At 44.6% G+C, this 27,779-nt stretch overlaps 1 protein-coding gene across 4 annotated transcripts in view; it reads left to right on the top strand.

The window, feature by feature from the left end:
• The window catches only part of CCDC171 (coiled-coil domain containing 171), a 203,550-nt gene that overhangs the window by 54,860 nt on the left and 120,911 nt on the right, over window positions 1-27,779 (top strand). For all 4 annotated transcript variants that reach the window (XM_083592876.1, XM_083592874.1, XM_083592875.1 and 1 more), the window contains 5 exons: window positions 8,845-8,951; window positions 11,730-11,819; window positions 14,331-14,531; window positions 17,460-17,627; window positions 21,908-22,096. In XM_083592876.1, the coding sequence (XP_083449002.1) occupies window positions 8,845-8,951; window positions 11,730-11,819; window positions 14,331-14,531; window positions 17,460-17,627; window positions 21,908-22,096 (755 nt within the window). The remainder of the gene's footprint in view (window positions 1-8,844; window positions 8,952-11,729; window positions 11,820-14,330; window positions 14,532-17,459; window positions 17,628-21,907; window positions 22,097-27,779) is intronic.

Genomic DNA, 27,779 nt, shown 5'->3' with positions numbered 1-27,779 from the left:
TTTACAAGTGCAGGGTTGTGTGTGATCGGTCAGGAAAGGGCTCGCTTGCTGCGCTCCGAATCCAGCAGAGAGAAAAAGTCCTTTACAGCGAGCCTACAAGGGGAACAGATGTTTTTGATTGAACCGAGCCAAATTCAGAAGCGACCTTCAGCTACTTAAAGGTCACGTCTCCAAAAAAGGTTATGCAGGACGCAGAGTGTACACATGTTCCTCTTTATGGTGTTAACTTTTTGAGAAGCCAGTTGAGAAGGGGGTGAGGACTGCATCCGTGCCAGCGCGGATTCTTCCCCAACCGATGTTCAAAAACAAACCTGCTTCTTTCTGTTGTCTGGCATGTGGTGGCAGCAGTGATCACGCCAAATGGAAGTGCCGAAAAAGCAAAGTGTCTCATTCATTCATATATATATATATATATATATACACACACACACACACACACACACACACATATACATACATATACATGTGTGTGTGTGTGCATATATATATGTATATGTATACTACTACTACTAGGGATGCGGGTGGCACTGTGGGTTAAACCACAAAGCCTAGGGCTTGCAGATCAGAAGGTTGGCGGTTCGAATCCCCGCAATGCTGTGACCTCCCGTTGCTCGGTCCCAGCTCCTGCCAACCTAGCAGTTCGAAAGCACGTCAAAGTGCAAGTAGATAAATAGGTACCACTCCGGTGGGAAGGTAAACGGCGTTTCCATGTGCTGCTCTGGTTTTGCCAGAAGCAGCTTAGTCATGCTGGCCACATGACCCGGAAGCTGTACGCTGGCTCCCTCGGCCAGTAAAGCGAGGTGAGCACTGCAGCCTCAGAATCATCCGCGACTGGACCTAATGGTCAGGGGTCGCTTTACTTCTACTACTACTACTACTAAAAATAATAATTTAGTTTTATACCCCGCCCATTTGGCTGGGTTTCCCCCGTCACCTTGGGCAGTTCCCAACAGAATATTAAAAACACGATAAAACATCAAACATTGAAAACTTCCCTAAACAGGGCTGCCTTCAGATGTCTTCTAAAAGTCAGATAGTTGTTTATTTCCTTGATATCTGATGGGAGGGCATTCTACAGGGTGGGTGCCACCACTGAGAAGGCCCTCTGCCTGGTTCCCTGTAACCTCAGTTCTTGCAGGGAGGAAACCAGCAGAAGGCCCTCGGAGCTGGACCCCGGTTTCCGGGCTGCACGATGGGGGTGGAGACGCTCCTTCAGGTATATTGGAATATTGTGAATCTCCCTGACATCTGACGGGAGGCGGGTGCCACCACCGAGAAGGCCCTCTGCCTGGTTCCCTGTAACCTCACTTCTCGCAGTGAGGGAACCGCCAGAAGGCTCTTGGATCTGGACCTCAGTGTCTAGGCTGAACGATGGGGGTAGATATAAATATATTATAAAAGGCCACAGTTTTGATGACCTCCTTGTCCCTTTGAAGTTTGTTTTGGAGCCCCTATAATTATGTTCAGATATAAAGCATGTCTTCCTTCTCCGTTGCTCTCTGCCATGTGTGGACAGAAATGACTTGAATACAGAAACAAAGAGCAGTCAGATTTACAAAGGGCACTATCTGGCGAAGTAGTTCTGTTAGAGAAATGACTTGGCAGCGCAATAGAACTTCCCTTCTCCTCTTCCTGGGCACCCCATAAATCTGTTCTGGGGGTTTCCCCAGCCTCCAGAGCAGGTTTGGGGATAGTGGGGGGGCAGAGGGAGAAGAGAGGGAGGGAAAGTATCATTGTAAAGAATCCTTGCTCTGTTGGAACAACTTCAATCTGCTTGGCTTCATTGCTGACAACCTTCCGGTGTCAGGTAAAGACTCATGTCCCATGCCCCAGCTTTCAATGGGCTTAGTACAGGCTTCCTCAAACTCAGCCCTCCAGATGTTTGAGACTACAATTCCCATCATCCCTGACCACTGGTCCTGCTAGCTAGGGATCATGGGAGTTGTAGTCCCAAAACATCTGGAGGGCTGAGTTTGAGGAAGCTTGGCTTAGTTGATGATGTTTCGTTAGTGTGTTTCCAAAGCTTCCTGAGTTCTTGGTATTCTGTATGAATCTGTTAGTGTTTTTTTAACATAATTTGTTAATGGTATAATCTATTTAAATTTATGTTTTTAAATGTATGTTTTGGGGCAATGCTTGGGTAGCAAGTGACTAACAAGCAATAATAATAATAATAATAATAATAATATCAGTCCCAAAGTAAGCATAATTATGAAAGGCACTTACAATTGTAATGACTTAAAGGTGACAAACATTCAGAAAAGAATTGCTGTTTTAAGAGTCCATATCAAACTACAGCTCAGGGTTAGGCTACAGCTCCCCACAAATGCTAATAGAATGGAGAAGAAACCCTCTCATATTGAATTACTCATAACACAGAGATGTGTGTGTGTGTGTGTAAAATAGGAATTTAGGGAATATCCACAGATTTACTGTATCAATCCATTGACTCACTTTCCTTAATTCTGCAGAATATGTGTGCATACTTAAATAAATCTTATATATTCACAAATACCCCAATGATGGAAAAAGAAACCAAAATACTATTTGGGTTGCATGTGATCTTAATCCTACTCAGAGTAGACTCACTGGAATTAATGGGCATACCATACTCAACAGACTTACTCTGAGTATATGATAGCTAGACGCAACCCTTTGTCTATAACTCAGTTGGCTGCTATCCCTGAATAATGTGTTTTTCAAGTGTGCTGGGGCGAATGATAAGTTTGATCTGAAGCTTGGTTTTCAAGCCAAAGGGAAATTCTATTGAAGAAACGTTTTGGAGCCATTTCTTTGAGATAAATAGAGGGGAAATGTTTTGTTAATTGGCCACATACTCAAAGACAAAGGAGCCTTAATTCTAGGCACATCCCATTTTAGTACATTGTATCAGAGTCTTTGGAGACATTATAGAAGACATTATACAAGACGTCATCATACAAGGTGTGATAGGAAAGTTCGGTGAACGGTCACAGAAATCGGACAGCGAGAAATATTTGAACATACAGTCGGCATTGGAAACCCACGAAATGCTCACAGTTGTGTATGGAGATGAAACTGTAACTCAAAAGACAGCGTATGAGTGGTTTAAGCGTTTCCGTGAAGGGCGACAAACCATTGAAAATGACCCTCAGTCTTGCAGACCGTCGATGAGCAGAACGGCGGCAAATGTCGACGGGATTGGCGTTTGTCCGTCCGAATGATGGCAGAAGAATTGCATATTCTGCGTGAAATCGTTACTTGAGGTTACAGAGTTGTCCCACCCTCCATATTCTCCTGATCTGGCCCCACCGGATTTATTTCCCCCAAAAACTGAAATCTGCACTGAAAAGACACAGATTTTTCCAACATTTCACACATCCAAGCTGCTGTGACGAGGGAACTGAAAGCAGTATGAAAAGAGGATGTCACCAGCTCTACGAACATTGTCAACGGTGCATTGTATCAGAGAGGGCCTACTTTGAAGGCCTGTAAGGCATCTGTGTTCAAATATTTCTTGCTGTCCGACATCTGTGACCATTCACCAAACTTTCCAAACTTTAATTAGTGAATATGTGATAGCAGATATTTCGGGGGGACAAACAGGAGTGACTCAGAGGATCCCAGAAGATCCTGGATCAATGATGACACAACCACAGTCTGTTTGCATCGCAACCGGGAAGCTGGGACGTTACTTCCATGTCTGCTTTCTGCTTGTAATGTGGCAGGGACCTTCCTGCAGTTTCCCCTTGAGTTCTAGCTTTCCCAACAAATGAATGTTAATGAAATCACCACAAACTTCTTAGTGCTTCTGGAACAACGCGCTTGCGATGGGGAATCCAGACTAGCCCTAGGGAGTCGTGGAGTGTTGTGTGGCCTGGGGAACCGAATCTGCCCCAGATTCTGGCTAGCTGCTCCCTTTTTCTTTGGCACGCGAGAAGAATGGAAATAAGTTTTTGAACTCAGCGTTTTGGATCCGCTTTGTTAGGCTAGAGGTTTTGGCAAGGGAGACTGGCTGCCTGGAGAAGAGAGCCAAGTCAATACAAATAAATCCTGGGAATAATTATTGATATGAAACATGCCTTTTTGTGTGGGTGCTTTAGTTCTGGAGTTGGAGTTTGCCTGTCCTTTTGTAGCCTCTGGGAAGAGATGGCAGTTGAAAATATTCTTTTTTTGCAATGTTTTGGGATTCTTCCCTCCTTCTTTTCCCTTCTGACATTATCCATCGACTCCCATGGAACTAACATTTTTATTCAGTGTCAATGATACAAGCTAAGTTAAGGACAGTGTATCATAGCTGTCAACGTTTCCCTTTTTTAAAGGGAAATTCCCTTATTCCGAATAGGATTCCTCGCAAGAAAAGGGAAAAGTTGACAGCTATGCAGTGTATCTGTGTCTTGATGTTGAATAAAAGTAGACTTCTCACTGTAGGTTGACATTCTGCCCTGGTTGCTTAAGTAAACCAAACAAGGTTTGTGACACTCTTTCATTATTCATATAAATATTTAGGAAGGTCTTTCTAGAAATAAGAACTCTAAGGAATGATGTGGCTAAATGCATACCCTCAACATTTCTCTGATAAAAATAGGGATGTCGATGATGATGATATTTATACCCCACCCATCTGACTGGGTTGCCCCAGCCACTCTGGGCGGCTTCCAACATATAAATAAACATAAAACATTTTTTAAAACCTTCCCTGTACAGGGCTGCCTTCAGATGCCTTCTAAAGGTTGTCTAGTTATTTATCTCCTTGGCTCAGGGTCACATGACTCCATACCCTTCAGCATTTCTCCGATGTGTCAGGTGTGTGTGCAGCAGCCAGGCCCTGTGACCAGTAGGACTTTGCAGGACTGGGGCCTTCTGAAGAGTTTGTTCTGAAGAGGCCCCACAGGTGAGGCCAATTGGTAACTCACAGCACCTGGAGGCAAGAGCCGGGAAGGGATATAAGGTCAGCATTTCCCTTCGGCTCTTTGCCACAGCAATATGCTTCCTGCCTTGCTGTGTTTGGCTTCTTGCTTTCTGATCCTTGAACCTTGGCTTCTTGACTCCTTGCTTCTTGATCCTCGGACCCCTGACTTTGTGACTCCTTGCTTCCTGACCCTCGGACTCTTGGCTTCCTGACTCCTGGCTTCTGGACCCCCGTTCCTGCTCCCACCCCACCATCTTGCCCCGGTCCTGACGTCCCCTGCCGGGACTTTGATCGCCCATGAAGCGGACCATGACACGATGAAAACAGGGAATCCTAAGGAAAAGCAGTACATTCTGGGATCAAATCAGAAACCAGGATGGCTTCTGTAAATCCAGAACTATCCCTGGGAAATAGGGACACGTGGAGGGTCTGTGTCACAAAATGGCAGCAGCCAACTCTCTTCGGCAAGTCTGTCACATGTTGACAATATGAGGACCAGTCTAATATGTCCTACAGTACACACAATATTTGATTTGGTTCCCGTCTGTCAGTTGGGGATCAGCCATAGTGCATTGTTGAGGGGCCATAAGCTGGCTGGTGGATTCTCCAGTTACACACACACACACACACACACACACACACACACACAATATCTACAACCTATGCCTCACCTTGGCCACCCAAGATCAATGAAGAGAAAACTAGTGGGGTAGTAATTTTGAAATTGTTCTTAAGAAAACTTAAGGAAGTCCTGATGGAATTGCTGTACATAAAATATTAGCATCACGCAACTGGCTTGGAGCCCAAGGCTCCTATAATCAAATGTGTGCATTACAATAGTATTTCCTGTGGTTAAAACTTATTGTGAGTTTGCCTCTCCAGTAAATCTCCCAGGATAAAGCTACGCGTCCTATATATTTTTCCTAATTTTTGAAATGTACTTGTTAAGTTCATTTCCCACTTTTCCTTCATAGTGGCTTACACGAAGCTACCAGGAAGCCTCTCTTCTTGGCTGAAAACTGGTTACCTTCAACAGTATGGCAGCATTACACGCCTTCTGGTTATTCTCTGCTCTCAGTCCTTTCTTTTTGAACCCCACCACGAGATTTGTTCAGGGTCTCCTGGCACATTACTTGCCCTTGATGCAGAGGTCAATGTGAGGAAATACCTTGACTGTTCTGTTTGTTACCAGTCTGCTTGGTATGTGCCCCTGAGGTAGCCTGATAGACTCTCCATGGTTGCCCCTGAGACTACGTTAGGGTTGCCATATTTCAAAAAGTGAAAATACAAACACAAAAGCTGTTGAGCTTTTCGTTTTTGCAAAATCTCCATTAAAAATGAAGTTTTGTGCCTATTTTTAGGAAAATTGCCCCAAACCCATCACTTCCAATATAGATTTACCTGGACATTTCTTACCGCTTTCCGAAAACTCCGCCCGGACGCCATTTTCGGCAGGCGAATCCCAACTACGGCGAATCCCTAGGCTACATAAAATTTCTGCCCATGTAGTTGGGCTTTCTTGCTGGTTAACTATCTATGGCCTGTTCGACTGTGTTTCGTGGAGGGGGGTTATTATTTGTTGTTATGGTATGCATTCCTTGTGTTTTTATTGTAAACCACCCTGGGATGAAGGGTGACATAGAACAAAAGGTTTACCCACAACTCATTAAAACTACTGAAGGTGTCACCAAAGTTGCACAGCGATGATTAAAATAGTTCTGATTACTGCAAATTGCACCTTTGAGGGGCAAATAGCAACCAGGGAGGGGTCAGCTTCTGGTGGGAAAGTTATGCAGGACCCAAGCTGGATTGGGAGCCTATTTATTTTATTAATTTATTATATCTAAATTGCCCTTCATCCAGACAGATCCAAGGGTGGTATTTAATAATAGCATCAACCATAAAATACAAGGGAAGCAAAGCATTTTGTTGTTGTTTAGTTGTTTAGTCGTGTCTGACTCTTCGTGACCCCATGGACCAGGCACTCCTGTCTTCCACTGCCTCCCCCAGTTTGATAAAACAATAAAACTAAAATACCCAATTCTGAATGGCTGTTTTTTCTTCACTATCACAGTGGTCAGCATAAGCATACTATTAAAAAACTAAAAACCTCAGAAATAAACTGTAGTTTAGCCATAAGAGTTCAGACAGTTGTGTGTGTGTATTTTTGTCTTTTAATGTGGAATCTCCTGCTCTCATTTGGATATTTCCCCAAATATTAGTTTTCTAAGGATCTTTTTAAAATGTGGAATCTGTTACCCGCAGCTTCAGATTCTGAAATGTAAGAGGCAAAATTTGCAGCATAGGTTTTCTTGTGATCTTGGTGGCCTCCAATCTAGGAACAATGGATGAGAAGGGATATTCTATTATGCACCTTTTGTAAATATATGCCTGTTCAGGAGCTCACAGTGTTTCAGGCCTTGAACTTCAGTGTGCTAGTAGAATTTCAGCAAACATTCTTTTAGGTATGATGTGGCATGGGGTTATGCCAAAGCTTGTCAATTTTATCTGTATGAGTTCCCTTTCGGACAATACAGCAGCAGTGCAACAACTCGGAAGTACAGTCGTACCTTGGAAGTCGAACGGAATCCATTCCGGAAGTCCGTTTGACTTCCAAAACGTTCAGAAACCAAGGCGCGGCTTCTGGTTGGCTGCAGGAAGCTGCTGCAGCCAATCGGAAGCCGTGAAAGCCCCGTCGGACGTTCGGCTTCCAAAAACATTTCCCAAACCGGATCATTTACTTCCGGGTTTGTGACATTCGGGAGCCAAAATGTTCTGGAACTAAGCTGTTCAACTTCCAAGGTACAACTGTACATCTACATGGCTCTTCCTCTAGCAATACTGTGGTACCTCGGGTTACACACACTTCAGGTTACAGACGCCATTAACCCAGAAATAGTACCTCGGGTTAAGAACTTTGCTTCAGGATGAGAACAGAAATCGTGCTCCGGCACGGCGGCAGCAGAAGGCCCCATTAGCTAAAGTGGTGCTTCAGGTTAAGAACAGTTTCAGGTTAAGTACGGACCTCCAGAATGGATTAAGTACTTAACCTGAGGTACCACTGTACCTGATAATGCTCCTTTAAAAAATATTCCTAGAAGCTAAATGCCCATCTGAGCTGATTTTGTTCCTAGTTCTTGGGAAGGGTGTTCAGGACCGGTTCTTAGGATAAAGTTGTTTGCGGTCACTGGGCTTGGATTGCAGTTTGGCACAAATCTTGAGAAAGTGACTTGACTGATGGCGTGCCAAACCATGATCTGAGCTCATAGCAGAAGTCTTGCACGACTGTACCAGTTATGACAAGTGGGAATACTGGAATCTGAGCTGGAGAGTGGAGGGGGTAAGAGTGAAAGGAGCACTGGGGACTTTGTGGTCATAAGTTTGAATGGCTTCAATAATCAACTGGATTTTCCCCACCGCCATTTGCATGCAGGGTAGGGAGATAAATAACACTCAGAATCACATTTCAACGGCGTTAAGTTGCACTCAGGCATAATAGGATGTCCTATGTTCCTTGGCACGTGTAGGAACGTTTCCATTTGAAAGGCATGACTGAACCTGAAGCGACAAAGGCACGAATGCCGCACACTTAAAAACAAATATTTGCTTCATTTGGACGGCTATCATTTCCGAACGACACGTTGAACTGTGGTCATTAGACCCCTTTAAAAAATAAGATCAGAGATAGACCTCATGACGTGCAGGAAGCCAAATTGGAGTTAATATTTTTCATGTGGTGAATTTGCAGCCACAGTGCGAGAGTTTTCTTCAAGCTTTGCTTGGCATTAAAGAACAGTTACTCCAGTATGCCTCAGAGAAAACACGGTGGTTGTTCAACATTCTGTATTGTCACTGGAGCCCAACTAATTTAAATATCTCTGTTGCTCTTGGAGAAGTTTTCTGTCTTCTGTTCAACTCGAAGGGCTTTGTTTTGATTCTGTATTTTTCTCCAGGCATTCACAAGGACAAAGATAAACCTCCGAGCTTCACTCTTGTCCTTGAGACTTTGAGGCATACCTTGACAGATTACCAGAACAAGCTGGAAGATGCATCTAATGAGGTAACGCTTGCACTGTTTGGCTCCTTACACATAGCCTTCGGCCCCCAATACTAGAGATTCCTTGCTTGTTACAGAGGTCAAAACACTGGGAATGTTGAGTTGACAGCTTCACAGATAAGAAAAAGAAATAATCTTTTGTCACTGTTCTTCCTCTAAGCTTGCCCTATGGTCATGATTCACTTAAACTTCGGAAACTCTTCAGCTGTGCGCTTTTAAAAATATAAATATATACACATCAAGCAAAGCATTGTGCTTCCCAATTATTTTTAGTGAATACACATGCATACCTGATGCCTATCACCCACTGCTTCTTTGAAGGCTTTAGCATAAATATATAATGTGCGATTTTGGCATAAATACCTTAAAGTGATTACAGGTGAATAAATGTGCATGCTTTTGCATTAGGAAAACAATTACGTTACAAGTTGAGATCCTTTGTACCGCTTTGAATGTTCTATGCGTTTTTAAGTCCTGCTGGAGAGAGCTGGCTGCTTTGTTAAAGTTATCCAGCATAGGAATTTTTAATTTATTAAAGTGTTTATAATGATTGAGATACCCTGTATTTTAGTGCTTTAGTGCAGGAACAGAAGTTCATTAAACACGTACTTTTTATGTCGGTTTAGTCTCATTAACTTCATTAGGTGTTAAATGGAACTTAAATCAAATTACTTCATCTGAACTGAGTTATGGATTGGTCTGTGATATGTCCTAGCTATATTCTACTGCTTGCCAGGGTGGGGGTTTTTCCCCTGTTCATCCTGGAGCTTAAACTGTTCAATGGCAGTATAATTGAAACCTGCCCCGGGACCTTAAGGTGAAGGGCAGGCAATAAATGATAACAACAGCAGTTCAGGAGCTTGCACCGAGTGATTACTCTGTGTTAGAATTTATGAGAGACAATTGTTTTTGGACAAAAGCAAGGGGAAATCAAAATGAATATGTGTGTGTGTGTATATATAGCGGTACCTCAGGTTACATTCTCTTCAGGTTACAGACACTTCAGGTTACAGACTCCGCTAACCCAGAAATAGTGCGTCAGGTTAAGAACTTTGCTTCAGGATGAGAACAGAAATCGTGCTCCGGCAGTGCAGCAGCAGCAGGAGGCCCCCATTAGCTAAAGTGGTGCTTCAGGTTAAGAACAGTTTCAGGTTAAGAACGGACCTCCGGAACGAATTAAGTACTTAACCCGAGGTACCACTGTGTATTTTCAGTATTTTCACGGTTCAGTATTTTAGACATACACACACACACACACACACACACACACACACATTTCTAAAATACTGAACCATAAGAATGTTAAGAAGCATTTTTGGTCCATTATAGTAAATAATTGCAAGCAGCCAAATTGCAAAATCAAGTAGGCTGGAGCATTTCAGAGGGGCACAAAATAAAGTCATATCTGTACACGCCGGCCCCTGTTAGGTCTCTCCTGTTGACAACCCACATGTTTAGCAGCCTTCCGAGGCCTAGGATTGAGCGACCAGACGCAGGATATCCACTGTGAATTTTTATTTGGGAGGCTGAATGGCACCTGATCTTCAGCGCCGCTGAAAAGTCGACTCAGCAGGCCTTGGCTCGGGAAGGTTGTTTTGTTGTGAAATGATGCCAGAGACAGCGGTGGGGGAGACCAAGGGGGTGGCTGTTAAGAAAGCAGAGAGAGTGTTCTGTCAGCAAGAAGAATGAACTGTCAAGGAAAATGAATCGCAAGCAGTGCGGGGCCAACTGATGACCTGCCACAAGACTTCCCAGTAGGACTGCCGGTGCTCGACCCTGAAGTTGTCATATGGAGCCAGAGACCACTGAGAGCATGATATGCAGATGGGGCAGCTCTATGCCCTTCTTCCCTTTCCCTCACCGAGAGTGTCTTCTAGCTCTCTTTCCCTTTAATGTAATTAGTAACTAAACTTTCTGGAAAAACAACAACCACAAAAAAATTAGATAATCTCTAGGCATGTTCATTCAAAACCAGTCCCTTGTTGCACCTTGCATAGCTTCATGGGCTTGTAAAAGAGTGTTAGCTGCTTAAAAATACACAAAGATCCACGCAGCTTCTTCCTGCGTCGCGTATTTCAGATGTGTATACAGTGGACGCTCGGGTTGCAAACGTGATCCGTGTGGGAAGCACGTTCGCAACCCACAGCGCTGCGTGTGCGCACGTGTGGGTCATGATTTGGTGCTTCTGCGCATGCGCAAAGCGCAATTTAGTGCTTCTGCCCATGCGCAAGCGCTGAAACCTGGAAGTAACCAGTTCCAGTACTTCCAGGTTCGGCGTGGTGCACAACCCGAAACCGCGCAACCCGAAGCGTCTGTAACCCGAGGTATGACTGTATTAATCATGACCATTGGGCTTGTTTTAGCAGATTTTAAAAGTATACATCGAGCCGCACTTGGGCTGAAAGCCATATGTCCTTGCTTGCAAAGTCCCATGGAACTCAAGAGCACTTACTCCTGAGTAGACATGCACAGGCTTGCAGAGTTGAGAGGCTAATGATTTTATTGGAACCCAGTTGTGGCTGACAGTTAGAAAATACACTTTGTGCAGCTTTAGGTGATGCCGGCTAGAGGGAATACCGTGGAGAGCGAAAGTGCGATATAATAAAAGAGGAAACATACTAAACTAGAAAAACATCAAGGCTTACACTCACAAGTATTATGGCAATGGACGCTCTGTTCAGTGAGGGTTACTGCTAGAAAAGTCAGTGTGCATAGGATCGTGCTTCATCTGTCAGCAATTATATTGCAATTTTATTATTCCTTCTCACCTATCCCTCCCAGCTAAAGAGAATGACAGTTGTGTCTGAGAAGATGGCAAAAGAGTTTGAAGCTTCCCAACACCAACTAAATTTTCAAGCTCAAGAACTTCAGGTATCTCTATATTAACATCCCTAAATGTTTCGTCGCATTAAATATATTTCCAATGTGTTTCATCTTGGTGGGGAAAGGAGCTCCTGAAAAACATATCTTTGGGTGTTTCATGAGCTTCAGTAGGCTTAAAGGTAAAGGTAAAGGGACCTCTGACCATTAAGTCCAGTCGTGACCGACTCTGGGGTTGTGGCGCTCACCTCGCTTTATTGGCCGAGGGAGCCGGCGTACAGCTTCCAGGTCATGTGGCCAGCATGACTAAGCCGCTTCTGGCGAACCAGAGCAGTGCGTTTACCTTCCCGCCGGAGCGGTACCTATTTATCTGTTCACACTTTGACGTGCTTTCAAACTGCTAGGTTGGCAGGAGCAGGGACCGAGCAACGGGAGCTCACCCCGTTGCGGGGGTTCGAACCGCCGATCAGAGATCCGCAAGCCCTAGTCTCTGTGGTTTAACCCACAGCGCCACCTGCATCCAGAATAAATGTCTAAGTCCAGAATAAATGTCTAAGTCCAGAATAAATGGCTTAGTCCAGAATACCGTATTTTTTGCTCTATAAGACTCACTTTTTCCCTCCTAAAAAGTAAGGGGAAATGTGTGTGCATCTTATGGAGTGAATGCAGGCTGCGCAGCTATCCCAGAAGCCAGAACAGCAAGGGGGATTGCTGCTTTTACTGAGCAGTGATCCCCCTTGCTGTTCTGGCTTTTGAGATTCAGAATATTTTTTTTCTTGTTTTCCTCCTCCAAAAACTAGGTGCGTCTTGTGGTCTGGTGCGTCTTATAGAGCGAAAATACGGTAAATGGTTTAGGGCTGATAACCTGTCACTGAAGATATGATGGAATGCCAGAATGTTGTTCTAACCAACTTTTTGCTGGAGTAGTTTGACCAAAGGTGCCCTGTGCAACTGGAAAAACGATTCAGCTGTGCAAGGGGACCCCCAATTTCTGCCGCAGCCCCTCATGCCATGTCACATAACACTAAAGGAATTCCAGATTCTTAAGAGTCCTTTGGGGGGGGGGGAGAAAGGGGTCAGCAAGGAAGAGAAATAGATGGGGAACCCCATTCCAAAAGCAGCGTTCCACTCTTGCTTCTCTGAACCCAATACAAACCTATTTTATAGTTTTATTTTCCTCATTGTGTTTCCTTAGTTCTTGTGCCTACAGTGTGAATATAAATCTTAGCCTTAAAAGTATTCTTGTTCTTGTTTGAACAGTCATCTTTTCATTTAGATGAGTCAGGTATATCCTGTTGACTCCTGACAGAGGTACCATGTGTCCCCTATCTGGGCTTAATACTGTCGCCCCAAATTATGCAATTGTGAGAGTGGGGGGGGGGCTTGTGTTGTTTTGCCACCTGAGGTGACATGGAGTGGTGCCGCCCCTGAAACCTCGCTTTCCAGGGTTGTGCAGCAGCAACGTCTGGTGAGATCTTGCAAAAAGTCCTGCAAGATCTCGCCAGAAGCTGCTGCAGCTAGGTGACCCTGAGAGCAGGGGCGGGGGGTGGCCATGGGAGCACAGCCCCACAGGATTTGCTTCCCGAGGCAACTGCTTCAATTATCCTCCTGGACGCGCCGGCCCTGGCTTCAGCACTGCGAATTTACACCTATGCTGAAATCCTCTTTCCACTCACCTGGGAGTAAACTCAATTGAACTCAGTGGGTTCTACTTCTAAGTAGGCATGAATAAGATTGCATTGCTGTTTTCCTTTAATTCATTTGTGTGTGTGTGTGTGTATCCCCCCTACTGTTAATTTCATTCCCCCTCCAACCCACCCCTAACTTTTGAAGCGTTTCTGTGGAAAAATCTTCCAATTTCTGAAAGTTGAACCCTTGCAGATTTTGGAAATGGTGTCTCTAGAAATGTTTGTTAAAACACTAGAAGTTTCTAGGGTGGTTGTAGGAAGGGAAAACATGGTTTCATACAAACCGCTCCATTATCATTATCCAGCTCTGGGGTTAAACTCTGTATTGGCGGTAGTAGTAGTAGTTGTTGTTGTAGATTATAACTGGAATAAATGGCTTTTCTTTTCTTCTTCTTCTTCTTATTTTTATTTATTTATTTTCCCCCCAGCCACTCTGGGTGGCTTCCAACAAAAGATTAAAAATACATTAAAACATCAATCATTAAAAACTTCCCTAAGCGGAGCTGCCTTCAGATGTCTTCTAAATGCCATATAGTTGTTTATTTCTTTGACATCTGGTGGGGGGGGCGTTCCACAGGGCGGGCACCACTACCGAGAAGGCCCTCTGCCTGATTCCCTGTAAGTTTGCTTCTCGCAGCAAGGGAACCACCAAAAGGCCCTCAGAGGTGGACCTCAGTGTCCAGGCTGAACGATGGGGGTGGAGACGCTCCTTCAGGTCTACTGGGCCAAGGCCGTTTAGGGCTTTAAAGGTCAGCACCAACACTTTGAATTGTGCTCGGAAACGTACTGGATTTCCTATTTTCAGGGCTATCAAGACAGAGGCAGGATGCTTTGCTTCTGTTACCTCTTCTGTTTTCTACCGTGTCATTTTTAGGAAGTGAAAAATAGCCTTGCTGGTGCCAACAATGAGTTAACCCATTGGCAAGCCAAGAGTGCAGATAGAGAATGTTTAATAGCCACTTTGAAAAAGGAACTTCAGAATCTACTGCACTGCTGGGAGAAGGAAAAAGTGCGTTGTGAAGAATCTGAACATGATATCCAGAAGCTTGCTCAAGCTTATGAGAAGGATGCAGAGGTATTATCAGGAACAAGATGTCTGTCCAAATGCATCTTTAATCCTAGTGTCTCACATTTGCATATATCAGATGACTCTTTTGTAGATTTAGATTCCACAATAAGATGTTACATTACGGCAGGCCCTCTGCAAGGCCCATATGTGATTTTACTTCTGCCATTAAGTATTTTATTCGTTTCAGTTTTTAAAAAAATATTATGGAGCTCTTGCAAAGAGACATAAGTGTATTTTAAGAAACATGTCTAGGTTTGGGGTTTTTTATACATATTTTTAGCTCCTGCTTTGCTAAATCAAACATATACATTTGGAACATATCTGCATTTGGAACGGATTAGCTTTGCAATCCCTTGGCACTAATTGCTGTTAACTGTTTCAAATGACAACCAAAAAATGCAGCAGGGCAGGTAGGATCTGGGTCATTTTACACGCCCACCAACCAAGTAAAATTAGTTTCCTGTTTTTTGGGTAGCGGCAGATTACGGTCTGCTGTGTACAATAATTGTTTCATGAAGTGTTATTTTGAAACACGCTTTCTACCATGTTGTTTATCCTATTTTTAAAAATACACAGCGTGCTTGCACTTAGTTGTTGTTGTTGCTGGTTGGTTGTTGGGGTTTTTTTTTGCACACACAACTTTTCCTGCGCTAGGTACATCAACTGTATTATTCTTTATCTAAATTGTGCTGCATATTGAGCTCATTACTCTAACAAATACGAGTGGGAATGCCAAGTGAGTAAAAAGGAAACATTCTTTCCACCCTTCTAACAGTCTGGGATTTAAATTGTGTCCATATGGACCGGTTGGAATTGTTCTTCTCATCAGATAGTGATTAAAGTAGAGGAAACTAGAAGCCTGACTATATTGTAAAGTCAGCGTGTCTACAGCGTTGTGGTTGAGTTCGACATGTGTGAATTGATTCTGGAACCTTGGATTCCTTCTCCAGGCCAAACGGATGATTACCATGCTTGGTTTATCACAGCCCAAGCAAAAAGGACACAATGGCGACAGATTAAATTAACAACGAGAAGCCAAAGATTGGGTGGAAACGCTTTTTGTTAATATTTCACTGTGCCTTGTTGGTGGTTTCCCACGAGGGATTTAAAACACCAAAATTTGGTCTAGGGACGGGGAAGAATCACAATCGCAATTCCATTCTTAATGCCTTTGTAAAATCTCTTTGGAAACGTTCTGAGTTGGACCGTATCTAAAGCATACTGGAAGCTGTGGAAATCTTTTTTACCGAACCTAGTGGGGTTTGGATCGGGATTCTAGCTTTTGGTTTGGACTTGGAGAAAAACTCTTAAATCAGTTTGCATCATGTGAAATGATGCAGGATGCAGTTCTTCTGCCCTGTAGATTGATGAGAAACCAGAAGAACTGTCAGAGAGCTATAATGTTGACTCCATAGCTAATAATAGAATCACAGAATTATGGAGTTGGAAGGGGACTCAAAGGCCATCTAGTCCAACCCCCTTCAGTGCATGAATCTCGACTAAAGCATCCATGACAGATGGCTATCCAACCTCCGCTTAAAAGCCTCCAAGGAATGAATAGTCTAATTTGTTTTCCTAAATATATTTGTGTTGTAACCTATGTAGAGTGGTACCTCTGGTTGCGAACGGGATCCATTCCAGAGCCCCGTTCGCAATATGAGCAGAACGCAACTCGTGTCTGCAGGTCGCGATTCGCCGCTTCTGCGCACGCGCATGACATCATTCTGAGCGCATGCGCGAGCGGCGAAAGCCGCAAGTAACCTTTTCCGGTACTTGCGGGTCGCTGCGGGACACAACCTGAAAAGACGTAACCTGAACCAAATGTAACAAGAGGTATGACTGTACTGGATACGGTTAATGCAAGAAAAAAAACCAAATTACCGTATTTTTCGCTCTATAGGACGCACCCAACCATAGGGCGCACCTTGTTTTAGAGGGGGAGAACAAGAAAAAAAATTCTCCCCCTCTCTGCACAGCGCCCCTTCAGCGAGGCGGCAGAAATTCTCCTGCCGCTTTGCTGAAGGGGCGCTGCGCAGAGAGGGGGAGAATTTTTTTTCTTTTTCTCCCCCTCTAAAACAAGGTGTGTTCAGTGCGTTCAAGGTTCGTTCAGTTGCCTTCAGTGAAGGCAACCAGAAGCCTCTGGAGCGCGGCGGGAGTTCCTGCTGTGCTCCAGAGGCTTTGGGTTCCTTTCGCTGAAGCCAGGAGAGTTATGGAGACCTAAACTCGCAGCTGCCTTTTTCAGAAGCTGACCCCCCTAACACTCGGTTTGTCGCTTACCCAAAGTGTTACTGTGGTCTTTTTGTTGCTTGCTGTCGAACCTCGGTTGTCGAAAGTAATCTGTTCCGGAAGCACATTCGGCTTCCGAAACATTTGACAACCGAGGCGTGGCTTCCGATTAGTTGCAAGAGCTTCCTGCCACTCGAGCAGAAGCCACGTTGGACATTCGGCTTCCGAAAAACGTTCGAAAACCGGAGCATTTACTTCCGGGTTATCAGCGTTCCACAACGGAACCATTCGGGAACCAAGGTTTGACTGTATTAGATAACTGCAATCAGCATCTCATTAACAGATGCAAAAATATGTTGGTTATGGTTTGCATAATTGTGCGGGGTCTGATCCTGTGCCTCTTCATTCTGCCCTTTGCCAGAGAGAAAAGCAGGTGCCCTGGATTCTAGAAAGTGTCTGCAGGATCAGCGTGTGTGTGTGTGTATATATATATATATATATATATATATATATATATATATATATATATATATAATGGGCAATTATCTGTTTTCTGATCTTGACTAATGATTGGAGCATAGGTCGTATATTCCTTTGGAACACACACATTATTGTTTACATGACGTATTTTGTTGGACTCTGACTCCATTTACCGTTATTTCTCTCCCCCCCCCCCTTTCTTCCTTTTTATTAAATCCCGTCTCGCAGGAGAAGCTAACCTTCCTCCACACTTTGTACCAGCACTTGGTAGCGGGCTGCGTTCTTCTTAAACAACCAGAAGGCATCCTGGATAAATTCTCCTGGCCAGAGCTTTGCACAGTCTTGCAGGAGAATGTTGATGCCCTGATCTTAGACCTCAACAAGGCTAATGAGAAGGTACTGTCCTCAGGCACCAGCCGACTCTATTAAATCCAGTGACATTTGTCCACATCACAGTATCGTTAAAAAGGACTGACATTCATCTTATTTCAAAAAGAATTTGGATGTTAATAATTCAATACCGTTAATTACGGCTTGTCTACAGCTCGGTTTGATGCCATTGCTGTGGGCATGTAAATGTGACTGAAGTCTTTATGAAGTCTCTAAGCTCCAGCTTCTATGCAGGACTTGCTAATACTACTAGCCAGTGTTAGCCACAGGGACCTAATTAAAAGAAAATAAATTAATCTTACTGATGAAGCTATTCAAAGAACTTAGTCATTTACACTAATAAACCAACTCTTTATCTCGGCATAAAACAGAAACAAAATGCACCGACTGGAGGAACATCATCTTTAAAATATTTGCTTGCGAATTGGAGGGAATTATTTGGAGAGTGTTCCCAAGAAATGGCCCAGGCTCTTCTTTGATATGCTTACATTTTGTAAATATAATGCAGGGTGTAGTGATAAATACATCATGAGTTTAAAGAAGATAAATATTTTCCTCAAGGGAGGCCCCGGCAAGTGAAGTTCTTGAATATGCTGTGTGGTTTTTCGCTGAAAATAAATAATTCCCTCATTTTGTTATGATGAAGTGGCTCAACAGCCTTAGTTGTAATGTTTCTGCAGACTTCGATTCCTGGCTCATTGGGTGAGCTGCAGTTGCGTTCTGTGGTCTGGTAGCAAAGTTTCAGATTTTGGCCTCGCTCCGAAGGGACGGGGAGGAGGAAATGTTTTGCATCGGCCAGAACTCATTTCAAGTCTAGGATGGAGGGATGGTTTAAGTCTGCACCTAAGAGCCAAGCAAACGCACTAAGGAAATTTCGTTTGAAATATTGCCCCCCGCCCCAAAGTAGTTAATTCAAACTGGTAGTCGAAAAAGCACTTTGAAGCTCTACAAACTGCTTAATAAATGCCTCTGTCAGCTAAGTGGTTGAGGATGGTCGTAACTGGGACTTAACTGGAGATGAATTGCTACCCAGTGTATAGAAACTGCAGTTAGGTATATACTTTATTTGGGTTCTTTCCCACATGCTTTTTCAATCCTGTCAGATTCCCGAAGTGGAATTAAAAGATTGTAAACATGTAAATAGAATTGCAAGCAGGGAAAAAAGTAGAATTAAATCAACAGCCAGCATTAAAACAATTGGTAAAATGTGGGGTATACGAAGTCTGCCTAAAAATAAAGGTCTTCAAAAAAGAGGGGAAGCTCCTAGATCTTTCACAGGGTGCTGAGAAGATCCCAAAATCTAGGGATGCAGCTCCCCAAATGTGCATTGAAATAGGCAAAAAGGAAGGCATTGCCATCATTTTGTAAGATGGAGCTGGTTCAGTTTCTCATCCAAGCAGCACAGAGAAGTTCAACACTCCCAAACCCCCTTCTTGTTTTTATTAAGTCTAGTTTTGAAACAACCCAAAAGGTAACCTCATTATCGGTTAATTATGAGGCTAGATTAACTTTAGTTAACTAGGGAGTGCTACTTCCCAAACTACTTTTGCTGTAATAAATATTCTCATCTGCAGTTGCATAAAATGAATACGTTTGGCCTTGCTGTCTAGATTATCTGCATTAAAACAAACCTAGAGGCATGCCAATTTAAGCACGTTTCTTTAACACCCGACACACAACCACTTTTAAATCTTTGAAATTCTGGCAGGAGTGGATCACCTGAACCATCAAACAATAATGACAGAACTTAATCTGTTTTCAGGAGTTGTTGTTTTGAGAAACAGAGCAACTGTGTATGTTGAAAGCTGGGTGGGGTACTAATAAATTATTATTATTATTATTATTATTATTATTATTATTACTCTCTAAAATTATGCATATGCTTATCCATTGGGTGTAGCAAATATGTAATGCTTTCCCCATCAGATTAGTTTTTAATGTGTCTATATTCACGGGTTAATTAATTCAACAGGAAAATCACTTCACCTAGCATGCTGCTTTACAAGGCAGTTTGCTTTGTGCAGTGCCTAATCACAGCACAAGAATCTGCCCAATCCATCATTTGGGCCCTGTTACTGATTTGCAACAGGAAAGGTGGCGAGTGAGTAGAAAACTCAGTGCAGGGAGAGATTAGCTGCCAAACACGCCTGAAGGCTGATGGATGGGATCTCTAGACCAGGCAAAGGCAAACTCTGGCCCTCCAGATGTTTGGGACTACAATTCCCACCATCCCTGACCACTGGTCCTGTTAGTTGGGGATGATGGGAATTGTAGTCCCAAACATCTGGAGGCCCAGAGTTTGCCTATGCCTGCTCTAGGCCCTACTACCTCCTGTAGTGGTGTTGCGTCCTTTGCTGGTGCCCGGGGCATACCTGCAGGGCAGGACACAGAGGGTGAACACACACCCTGTGCCAGCCCTTGCCACCCACACCAGTGGGTGGGCATGGGGCACAAAGGGTTCACGGGGCCGTGCTGTACCACCTGCCCAGGCGGGGGGGGGTCTGGCCAACCAACACAGGCCCTGTTGTGCTCACAGCCGGGCAGCCATTCAGAGACCCCTGATGGCAGGCTGGGGAGGACGGGGATCCCTGCATGGGGACACCTGGTTTGTGCTCTCTCAAAATCGTGTCATCAGAAACACCATAGCCAGACATCAGAGAGACCTGTCAGGAGTAATCATGGACCAATGGTACCAAATAGTATGGGAAACAGTCTTATTAGAAAAACTAACCAATAAACTGGACACAGGTGGCGCTGTGGGTTAAACCACAGAGCCTAGGACTTGCCAATCAGAAGGTCAGCGGTTCGAAAGCACGTCAAAGTGCAAGTAGATAAATAGGTACTGCTCTGGCAGGAAGGTAAACGGCGTTTCCGTGTGCTGCTCTGGTTCGCCAGAAGCGGATTAGTCATGCTGGCCACATGACCAGGAAGCTGTACGCCGGCTCCCTTGGCCAAAAAAGCGAGATGAGCGTCGCAACCCCAGAGTCGGCCACAGCTGGACCTAATGGTCAGGGGTACCTTTACCAATAAACTGAAACTGATACGGGGACAAATGGAAGAAGACGCCTTCACCCCAGTACGGCTCCCCTTTATCACATACACAGCCCAACAAGACAAGGACAAGAATCCACCAACAGCATACAAATCAATGTGGCTAAACTGATTCAAAAACACCCACCCACCCCACTCACACATGAAAGCAAAGTTCACTACAGCCAATCAAAGACAACCAACCACACCGTAGGCCAGGGATTAGCAAACTTTTTCAGCAGGGGGGTGGTCCACTGTCCCTCAGACCTTGTGGGGGGCCGGACTCTATTTTTTTTGGGGGGGAATGAACAAATTCCTATGCCCCACAAATAACCCAGAGTTGCATTTTAAATAAAAGCACACATTCTACTCATGTAAAAACACCAAGCAGGCCCCACAAATAACCCAGAGGTACATTTTAAATAAAAGGACACATTTTACTCATGTAAAAACACACTGATTCGCAGACCATCCGCGAGCCGGATTGAGAAGGCGATTGGGCCAGATCCGCCCCCCTAGGCCTTAGTTTGCCTACCCATGCCCTAGGCCAGTGGTTCTCAACCTGTGGGTCCCCAGATGTTGTTGGACTACAACTCCCATCATCCCTGAGCCTCTGGACTTGCTAGCTAGGGGTGATGGGAGTTGTACTTCGACAACATCTGGGGACCCGCAGGTTGAGAACCGCTGCCCTAGGCCAACTCCAACTTCTCTTACCACCAAAGGAACACAAGCAAATAGTCAAGCGGACCCATACAAGCGATGCTGACACAAAACCCCACACATACATTAAGTAAAATAGAAACATCGCCACCCAACTCCACCCCACTCACCATGGCCCCCTCCACCTCTTCCCCCCTTTTGTAAACCAAGAAATCTTTAATAAAAAATACATTTTTAAAAAACCCCGTGTATCCAGACCGTGGCCCCCCCTGTCGTCGTCCCCACTACACCCCTGAGCTCCTGGCTTGTTTCTTTCACTAGCGTGGGTCTTTATGCTGAGGCTTTTGGAAGATAAACCGATAGTGAAGCCTGCATACTAGTTTATTATCGGAATTTTCATTTGTGCAGTGTGAGTCAGATCTCTGGATATAGTTGGCTTTTCACTGTTACCAAAGAGCTCTTGATTTCCCCCCGGGTTGCGGGGTTCGGCCCACAATGTTGAATACTTTTCCAAGTGCCCTGGTTTAAGTTAGGGCTGGGAATATACCCATAAAGAATGCTAAACAAAGATTTTATTTCATGCTATAACCATGCAGATATCTCACCTTGAGTATGTTTGTAAGAACAAGTCTGATACAATGAGGGAGCTTCAGCAGACCCAGGAAGACACTTTCAGCAAAGTAACGGAACAGATGAAAGCTCAGGAAAGCTGTTGGCTGAAGCAGAAGAAGGAATTGGAACAGCAATATTCTGGGCTCCTCGGGGAAGTTCATGCAAGGGCACAGGTACAATATTTCTGCCAGGAAACCATAAACTTCTAAAAGTATTCTTTAAATATTTAGTATATTATTTCAGTGGTTTGAGTTCCAAACCAATTTTAAATTGCTTGGGAATATCTGTGTGCTTAAAGAAATGATTTTCTTTCTCTCTGTTTTTGGTACTATTAACTTCTACTTTCTTTAGGAAGTGTATGAATTTGTGTGAAGGCATTCCAGAACTTGCATTGTTTAATTGGATCCTGCAGTTGTATTTCCCATTTAGTTACCATGCGAAAGTTACCTGCAGAGTGAAAACATTGGCTTCTCTGTGTTATTACGCGGAGCACCAGATGCTTTCGCCTCTTGGTGATTGCTCTTCCTACGGTGCGGTAGAATTAAACTTATTGAAATTCACTTTATGCTGAACTGTGTATCAGGCATCGGTTCATAGGCTAGTTGCCGTAACAAAAGGTGGTTAAACACACAGAAACAGTCTGCACTCTTGTGAGCGAGGTAGCAAGATAAAGTAGTCTTGGCATAAGCTATTTATCCTAGCTAAAGGTTATGGCACCCCAAGGAGGCCAGTATCTGTTGGACTATATTTTCTGAGTTTATGAACACCCAAAGGCCGTTGACTGTGGCTTTTGTTGTCCTCTGCCCTAAGGTGTAAAGAAGTAGCCACCATGATACTGCAACAAGAGTTAATTTGTAAATCTTCCGTAGAATTAATATTCACTTAATGCTTTGTTGGCAGAGTAGCTCAATTGCAGCTAGGAAGCCCAAATACCGATTCTTTCCTTGAAATTAGAACAATGTCCAAACACGTGTTAAAATATTCAAAAGTGTTTACTTTGTAGAACATATAGCTAAAGAAGTATATATGCAAAGTATTTACATTCATGGGTTTATCCAGGCCTACAATGCAAATCTCTGCTAAAGCATCCCTGACAGATGGCAATCCAACCTCTGCTTAGAAACCACCAAGGAAAGAGTCCACCACCTCCCAAGGGAGTTCCACTGTCAAATAGCTCTTCCCATCTTCTTTCCGATGTTTAGTCTGAATATCCTTCCATGTAACTTGAATCCATTAGTTCATGTCCTACAATCAAAAGCAGGAGAAAACAAGCTTCTCTGTCTTCCCTTTAGATATTTGTCTCAGGAGTTCAGCCTACACTTGAGTAGGACCCTGGCAGAGACACAGTGGCGTAGCGTGGGGGGTGCAGCGGGGCCCGGCCGCACCGGGCGCAACATCTGGGGGTTAGGGTTAGGGGGCGCAAATCCATGGGTTAGGGGGCGCAAATTACTTGCCTTGCTGACAACCCACGCTACGCCACTGCAGAGACACATGCCTGACTGGCATGTTCCCTCCCTCCTGGTTGATCGTTCAGGAGCTTCATAAGCTTTCTTCAGCCCGAACATCACAATGACTGATGCCAACAGACATCAGCACACTTAGGCATCCACAGAGTCTGCGCAGTTCATGTGAGAGACTTCAGCAACTCAGCATTTTGGCTAATCTACTTTATTTACATATAAACACACACGGAGCACTGCAACATGGCTCCCTCTCTCTCTAGCATCAGACAGCAGAGGGAAAAAGAACAAAGGACAATAGTCCCACTTCAAGGAACACAGTAACACAAACATCCTGTCTCTGTCACTTCTCACCCTGTGGAGTCAAAACATACACCGTCATGTGATAGACTAAAATCCCATGACTGCAATCATGGAGCAGGAATTCTAACAATTTGAAGAGACATGGCGGTAGCATCTCATCTGTCTCCTCTTTTCCAGGGTAAGCATACTCAACTCCCTCAGTCATTCCTCATTTGGGTCCCAGATCTTGACCTTTTTCTTCTTCAATTTGTATACTGCTCTACATCTGTAGATCTCAGGTTGGTTTCCCTCCTCTGCACATGTTCTAGCTTGTAGAATATCCTTCTCCCATTCTTGGGCATAGTTCTTGAGTGGATGGGTGGTCACAGACCCGATCCAGGCGCTCTTGGAGGAAACTGGTTTTCTAGATCCATTTAGTCCATTCCCTCATTTGCACCCTCTTTCATGAGCAGCAGCTCCCGGGACCCCCTCTTAACATATCCTCAGGTTAAGAACCTGTGGCTGCCTGATCCCATGCTCCTATGCTCCAACCCCTTAGCCTTACGAAAATAGGATTGCTCTGGTTTAAAGGTTATCCTGAGAGGACACAGAGTTGTGCAATGCTTTCCCCACTTAGAAGAAAGGCAACAGCTTTGAAATACCCTGAGAAATACCCTGAGAAATGCTCAGAACCAAACAACTTTCAGAAAGAGATTGTGGCATAATAATAATAATAATAATAATAATAATAATAATAATAATTTATTATTTGTACCCCGCCCATCTGGCTGGGTTTCCCCAGCCACTCTGGGCGGCTTCCAACAAAGATGAAAGATACACCAAAATGTCACGTATTAAAAACTTCCCTGAACAGGGCTGCCTTCAGATGTCTTCTGAATGTCAGGTAGATGTTTATCGCTTTGACATCTGATGGGAGGGCGTTCCACAGGGCGGGCGCCACTACCGAGAAGGCCTTCTGCCTGGTTCCCTGTAACTTGGCCTCTCGCAGTGAGGGAACCGCCAGAAGGCCCTCGGAGCTGGACCTCAGTGTCTGGGCAGAACGATGGGGGAGGAGACGCTCCTTCAGATATACTGGACTGAGGCCGTTTAGGGCTTTAAAGGTCAGCACCAACACTTTGAATTGTGCTCGGAAACGTACTGGGAGCCAATGTAGGTCTTTCAAGACCGGTGTTATATGGTCTCGGCGGCCGCTCCCAGTCACCAGTCTAGCTGCCGCATTCTGGATTAGTTGTAGGGGTCACCTTCAAAGGTAGCCCCACGTAGAGCACATTGCAGTAGTCCAAGCGGGAGATAACCAGAGCATGTACCACTCTGGCGAGACAGTCTGCAGGCAGATAGGGTCTCAGCCTACGTACCAGATGGAGCTGGTAAACAGCTGCCCTGGATACAGATTTGACCTGTGCCTCCATGGACAGCTGTGAGTCGAAAATGACTCCCAGGCTGCGCACCTGGTCCTTCAGGGGCACAGTTACCCCATTCAGGACCAGGGAATCCTCCACACCTGCCCGCCTCCTGTCCCCCAAAAACAGTACTTCTGTCTTGTCAGGATTCAACCTCAATCTGTTAGCCGCCATCCATCCTCCAACCGCTTCCAGACACTCACACAGGACCTTCCTTCCTTGGAAGGAGCCTTCCTTGGGCTGTTCCACAATTGGGGCATATTTATGTACCCACCTGTCAAAAACCACCCAGCACATTAGAAAGCACTCTAACCTAGCCTACTCCTGATGCGTCCTTTTTTAACATTTTTGCTGAATTTTAGATTAGGGAAACACTCAAACATTCATTTTCCTCACCTCAGTTCTGAAGTCATGCAGTTTTGGAACATCGGAAGCCAATGACTTTGTTGTAGTCTAGCACCCTTTCGGATTCTGTATAGGGATGTGTAGGAATATCACCACCCAGTAAACACAAAACAGTGTCTTAATAAAACCATTACTGTAGCATAGCGGTTAAGACAAAGATCAGGGAACTTCTGCCGTCCAGTTCAAATCTCACCTTGGCAGTGAATTCCCGGAGTCAGGCTTGCCAACGCTATGGGGCTGAGGCCTCTACAGCCCTCCAATGTCCACAGAGATGGGGCTCAGCCCCCCCCCCCAATCTTGAGGGGGAAGAGGGGGCATGGTGGGATGTTGCCCTGACATTGTGCGACCTTGACAGGATTTCACCCTGGGCCGACAAGCACTGCTTAGAGCACAAATGTCACATGGCTGGGCTCTACCCATGTGACAGTCATGCACGATGTCTGTGACGTCATGTGCTGCTCTCCCCCCAGTGTTGGGCGCAACTCAGCACCTCGTTCCCTGCATAGTCTTGGCTTATCTTCCAGGAATAATAACATCCTATCAACGTATCAGGGTTGTTTGATAGATGATAGAGATTATTTACTTGAGCTGAATTGAGCACGTAGGTGCTGTGTAAATAATCATTGCTATAATATACTGGCTCCCAGTATGTTTCCGAGCACAATTCAAAGTGTTGGTGCTGACCTTTAAAGCCCTAAATGGCCTTGGTCCAGTATACCTGAAGGAGCGTCTCCACCCCCATCGTTCAGCCTGGACACTGAGGTCCATCTCCGAGGGCCTTCTGGTGGTATCCTCCCTGCGAAAAGCCAAGTTACAGGGAACCAGGCAGAGGGCCTTCTTGGTAGTGGCACCCGCCCTGTGGAACGCCCTCCCACAGGTGTCAAAGAGAGGAACAACTACCAGACTTTTAGAAGACATCTGAAGGCAGCCCTGTTTAGGGAAGCTTTTAATTTTTAATAGATTATTCTATTTTAATATTCTGTTGAAAGCCACCCAGAGTGGCTGGGGAAACCCAGCCAGATGGGCGGGGTATAAATAATTTATTATTATTATTATTATTATTATTATTATTATTATTATTATTATTATTACACAAGGCTTGGGAACTTGTATCCCTGTACAACCTGCTGGGACTCCAGCTCCCGTCATTTCCAGCCAGAGTGCCCAGAGGTCAGTAATGATGGGAGTTGTAGTCCAACAACATCGATAGGCCACCTCCTTTACAAACAACTATCTGGTTTTGTGGATATAATCAGAAGCACAGGTACACAGGCAAAAAGATATTCACATAAAAACAAATAATGCGATAGTGAATAGATCTATGGGGGGGGGAACGAGACTCGTCAAATAGAAGGGTTGGGGGATTCTCTAGGGCAAGGGATGCCCCTCCCTTTGAAGAATTGACTTGCTTTATGAAGGATCAGGACTGTTATCAGAAGAGGTGAATTAGTTGAAGACTATCATGTGTTTAGTGGAATCAAAGTGAGGGTTGTAAGAGAGGAAAATAAAATAGTTGAAATAAAGTGAAGTCCTTTGAAGCCCAGGTGTCATTAAGTCTCCAGTTTGCAGTCTTGTCTTCTTGCCAACATAAAGGATAAAGACCCAGCAAGAAACAGGATAAAATAGAGTTGTACTCTCCAGGGGAGTGACTAATTTTTTTAAAGGGTTCTTGAAGTCCGCAGAGTGCCGTAACCCAGGGAGCCACCTCTCAAAGCTGCTCCACTCCATGAAGTCGGGCTGCCAGTCTTTCAAGGCACAGAATCTTGCTGTTCCTTTCAAGAAATTGTACTTTTAAGGTTCTGAGGAAATATTAGAAGCAACGTAGGTTTGGGCACAAAACAATTACAAGCTGCCGAAGGGGGAAAAAACGCAGTCTGTGCGTCTACATTTATATGGCAAAGGAAGGAAGACTGCTGTACAGTGGATGCTCGGGTTGCGAATGTGATCTGTGCGGGATGCACGTTCACAACCCGCAGTGTTCGCAACCCACGTCTGTGCACGTGCGGGTTGCGATTCGGCACTTCTGCGCATGTGCAAACCACCAAAACCCGGAAGTAACCCATTCAGGTACTTCCGGGTTTCGGTGGTCCACAACCCAAGAAACCGCAATCTGAAGCGTCTGTAACCCGAGGTATGACTGTACTTTTTGATAGATAGATAGAGTGATACTGGGCCTATTTGTTTTTAGTAACAGATGCCAGCTGAACTTTTCTTTTTGACTCTGTATGAGTTTATATTTGCCTTCTTAAATTCTGGACGTTTCACCTCCGAGGGCCAAGATCCGCAAG

This window comes from Podarcis filfolensis, assembly GCF_964270895.1.
Source record: "Podarcis filfolensis genome assembly, chromosome: 17".
NCBI classification, from domain to species: domain Eukaryota; kingdom Metazoa; phylum Chordata; class Lepidosauria; order Squamata; family Lacertidae; genus Podarcis; species Podarcis filfolensis.
Note: the sequence above shows the minus strand (reverse complement) of the source record. Positions and strands in the feature narration are given on the sequence as shown.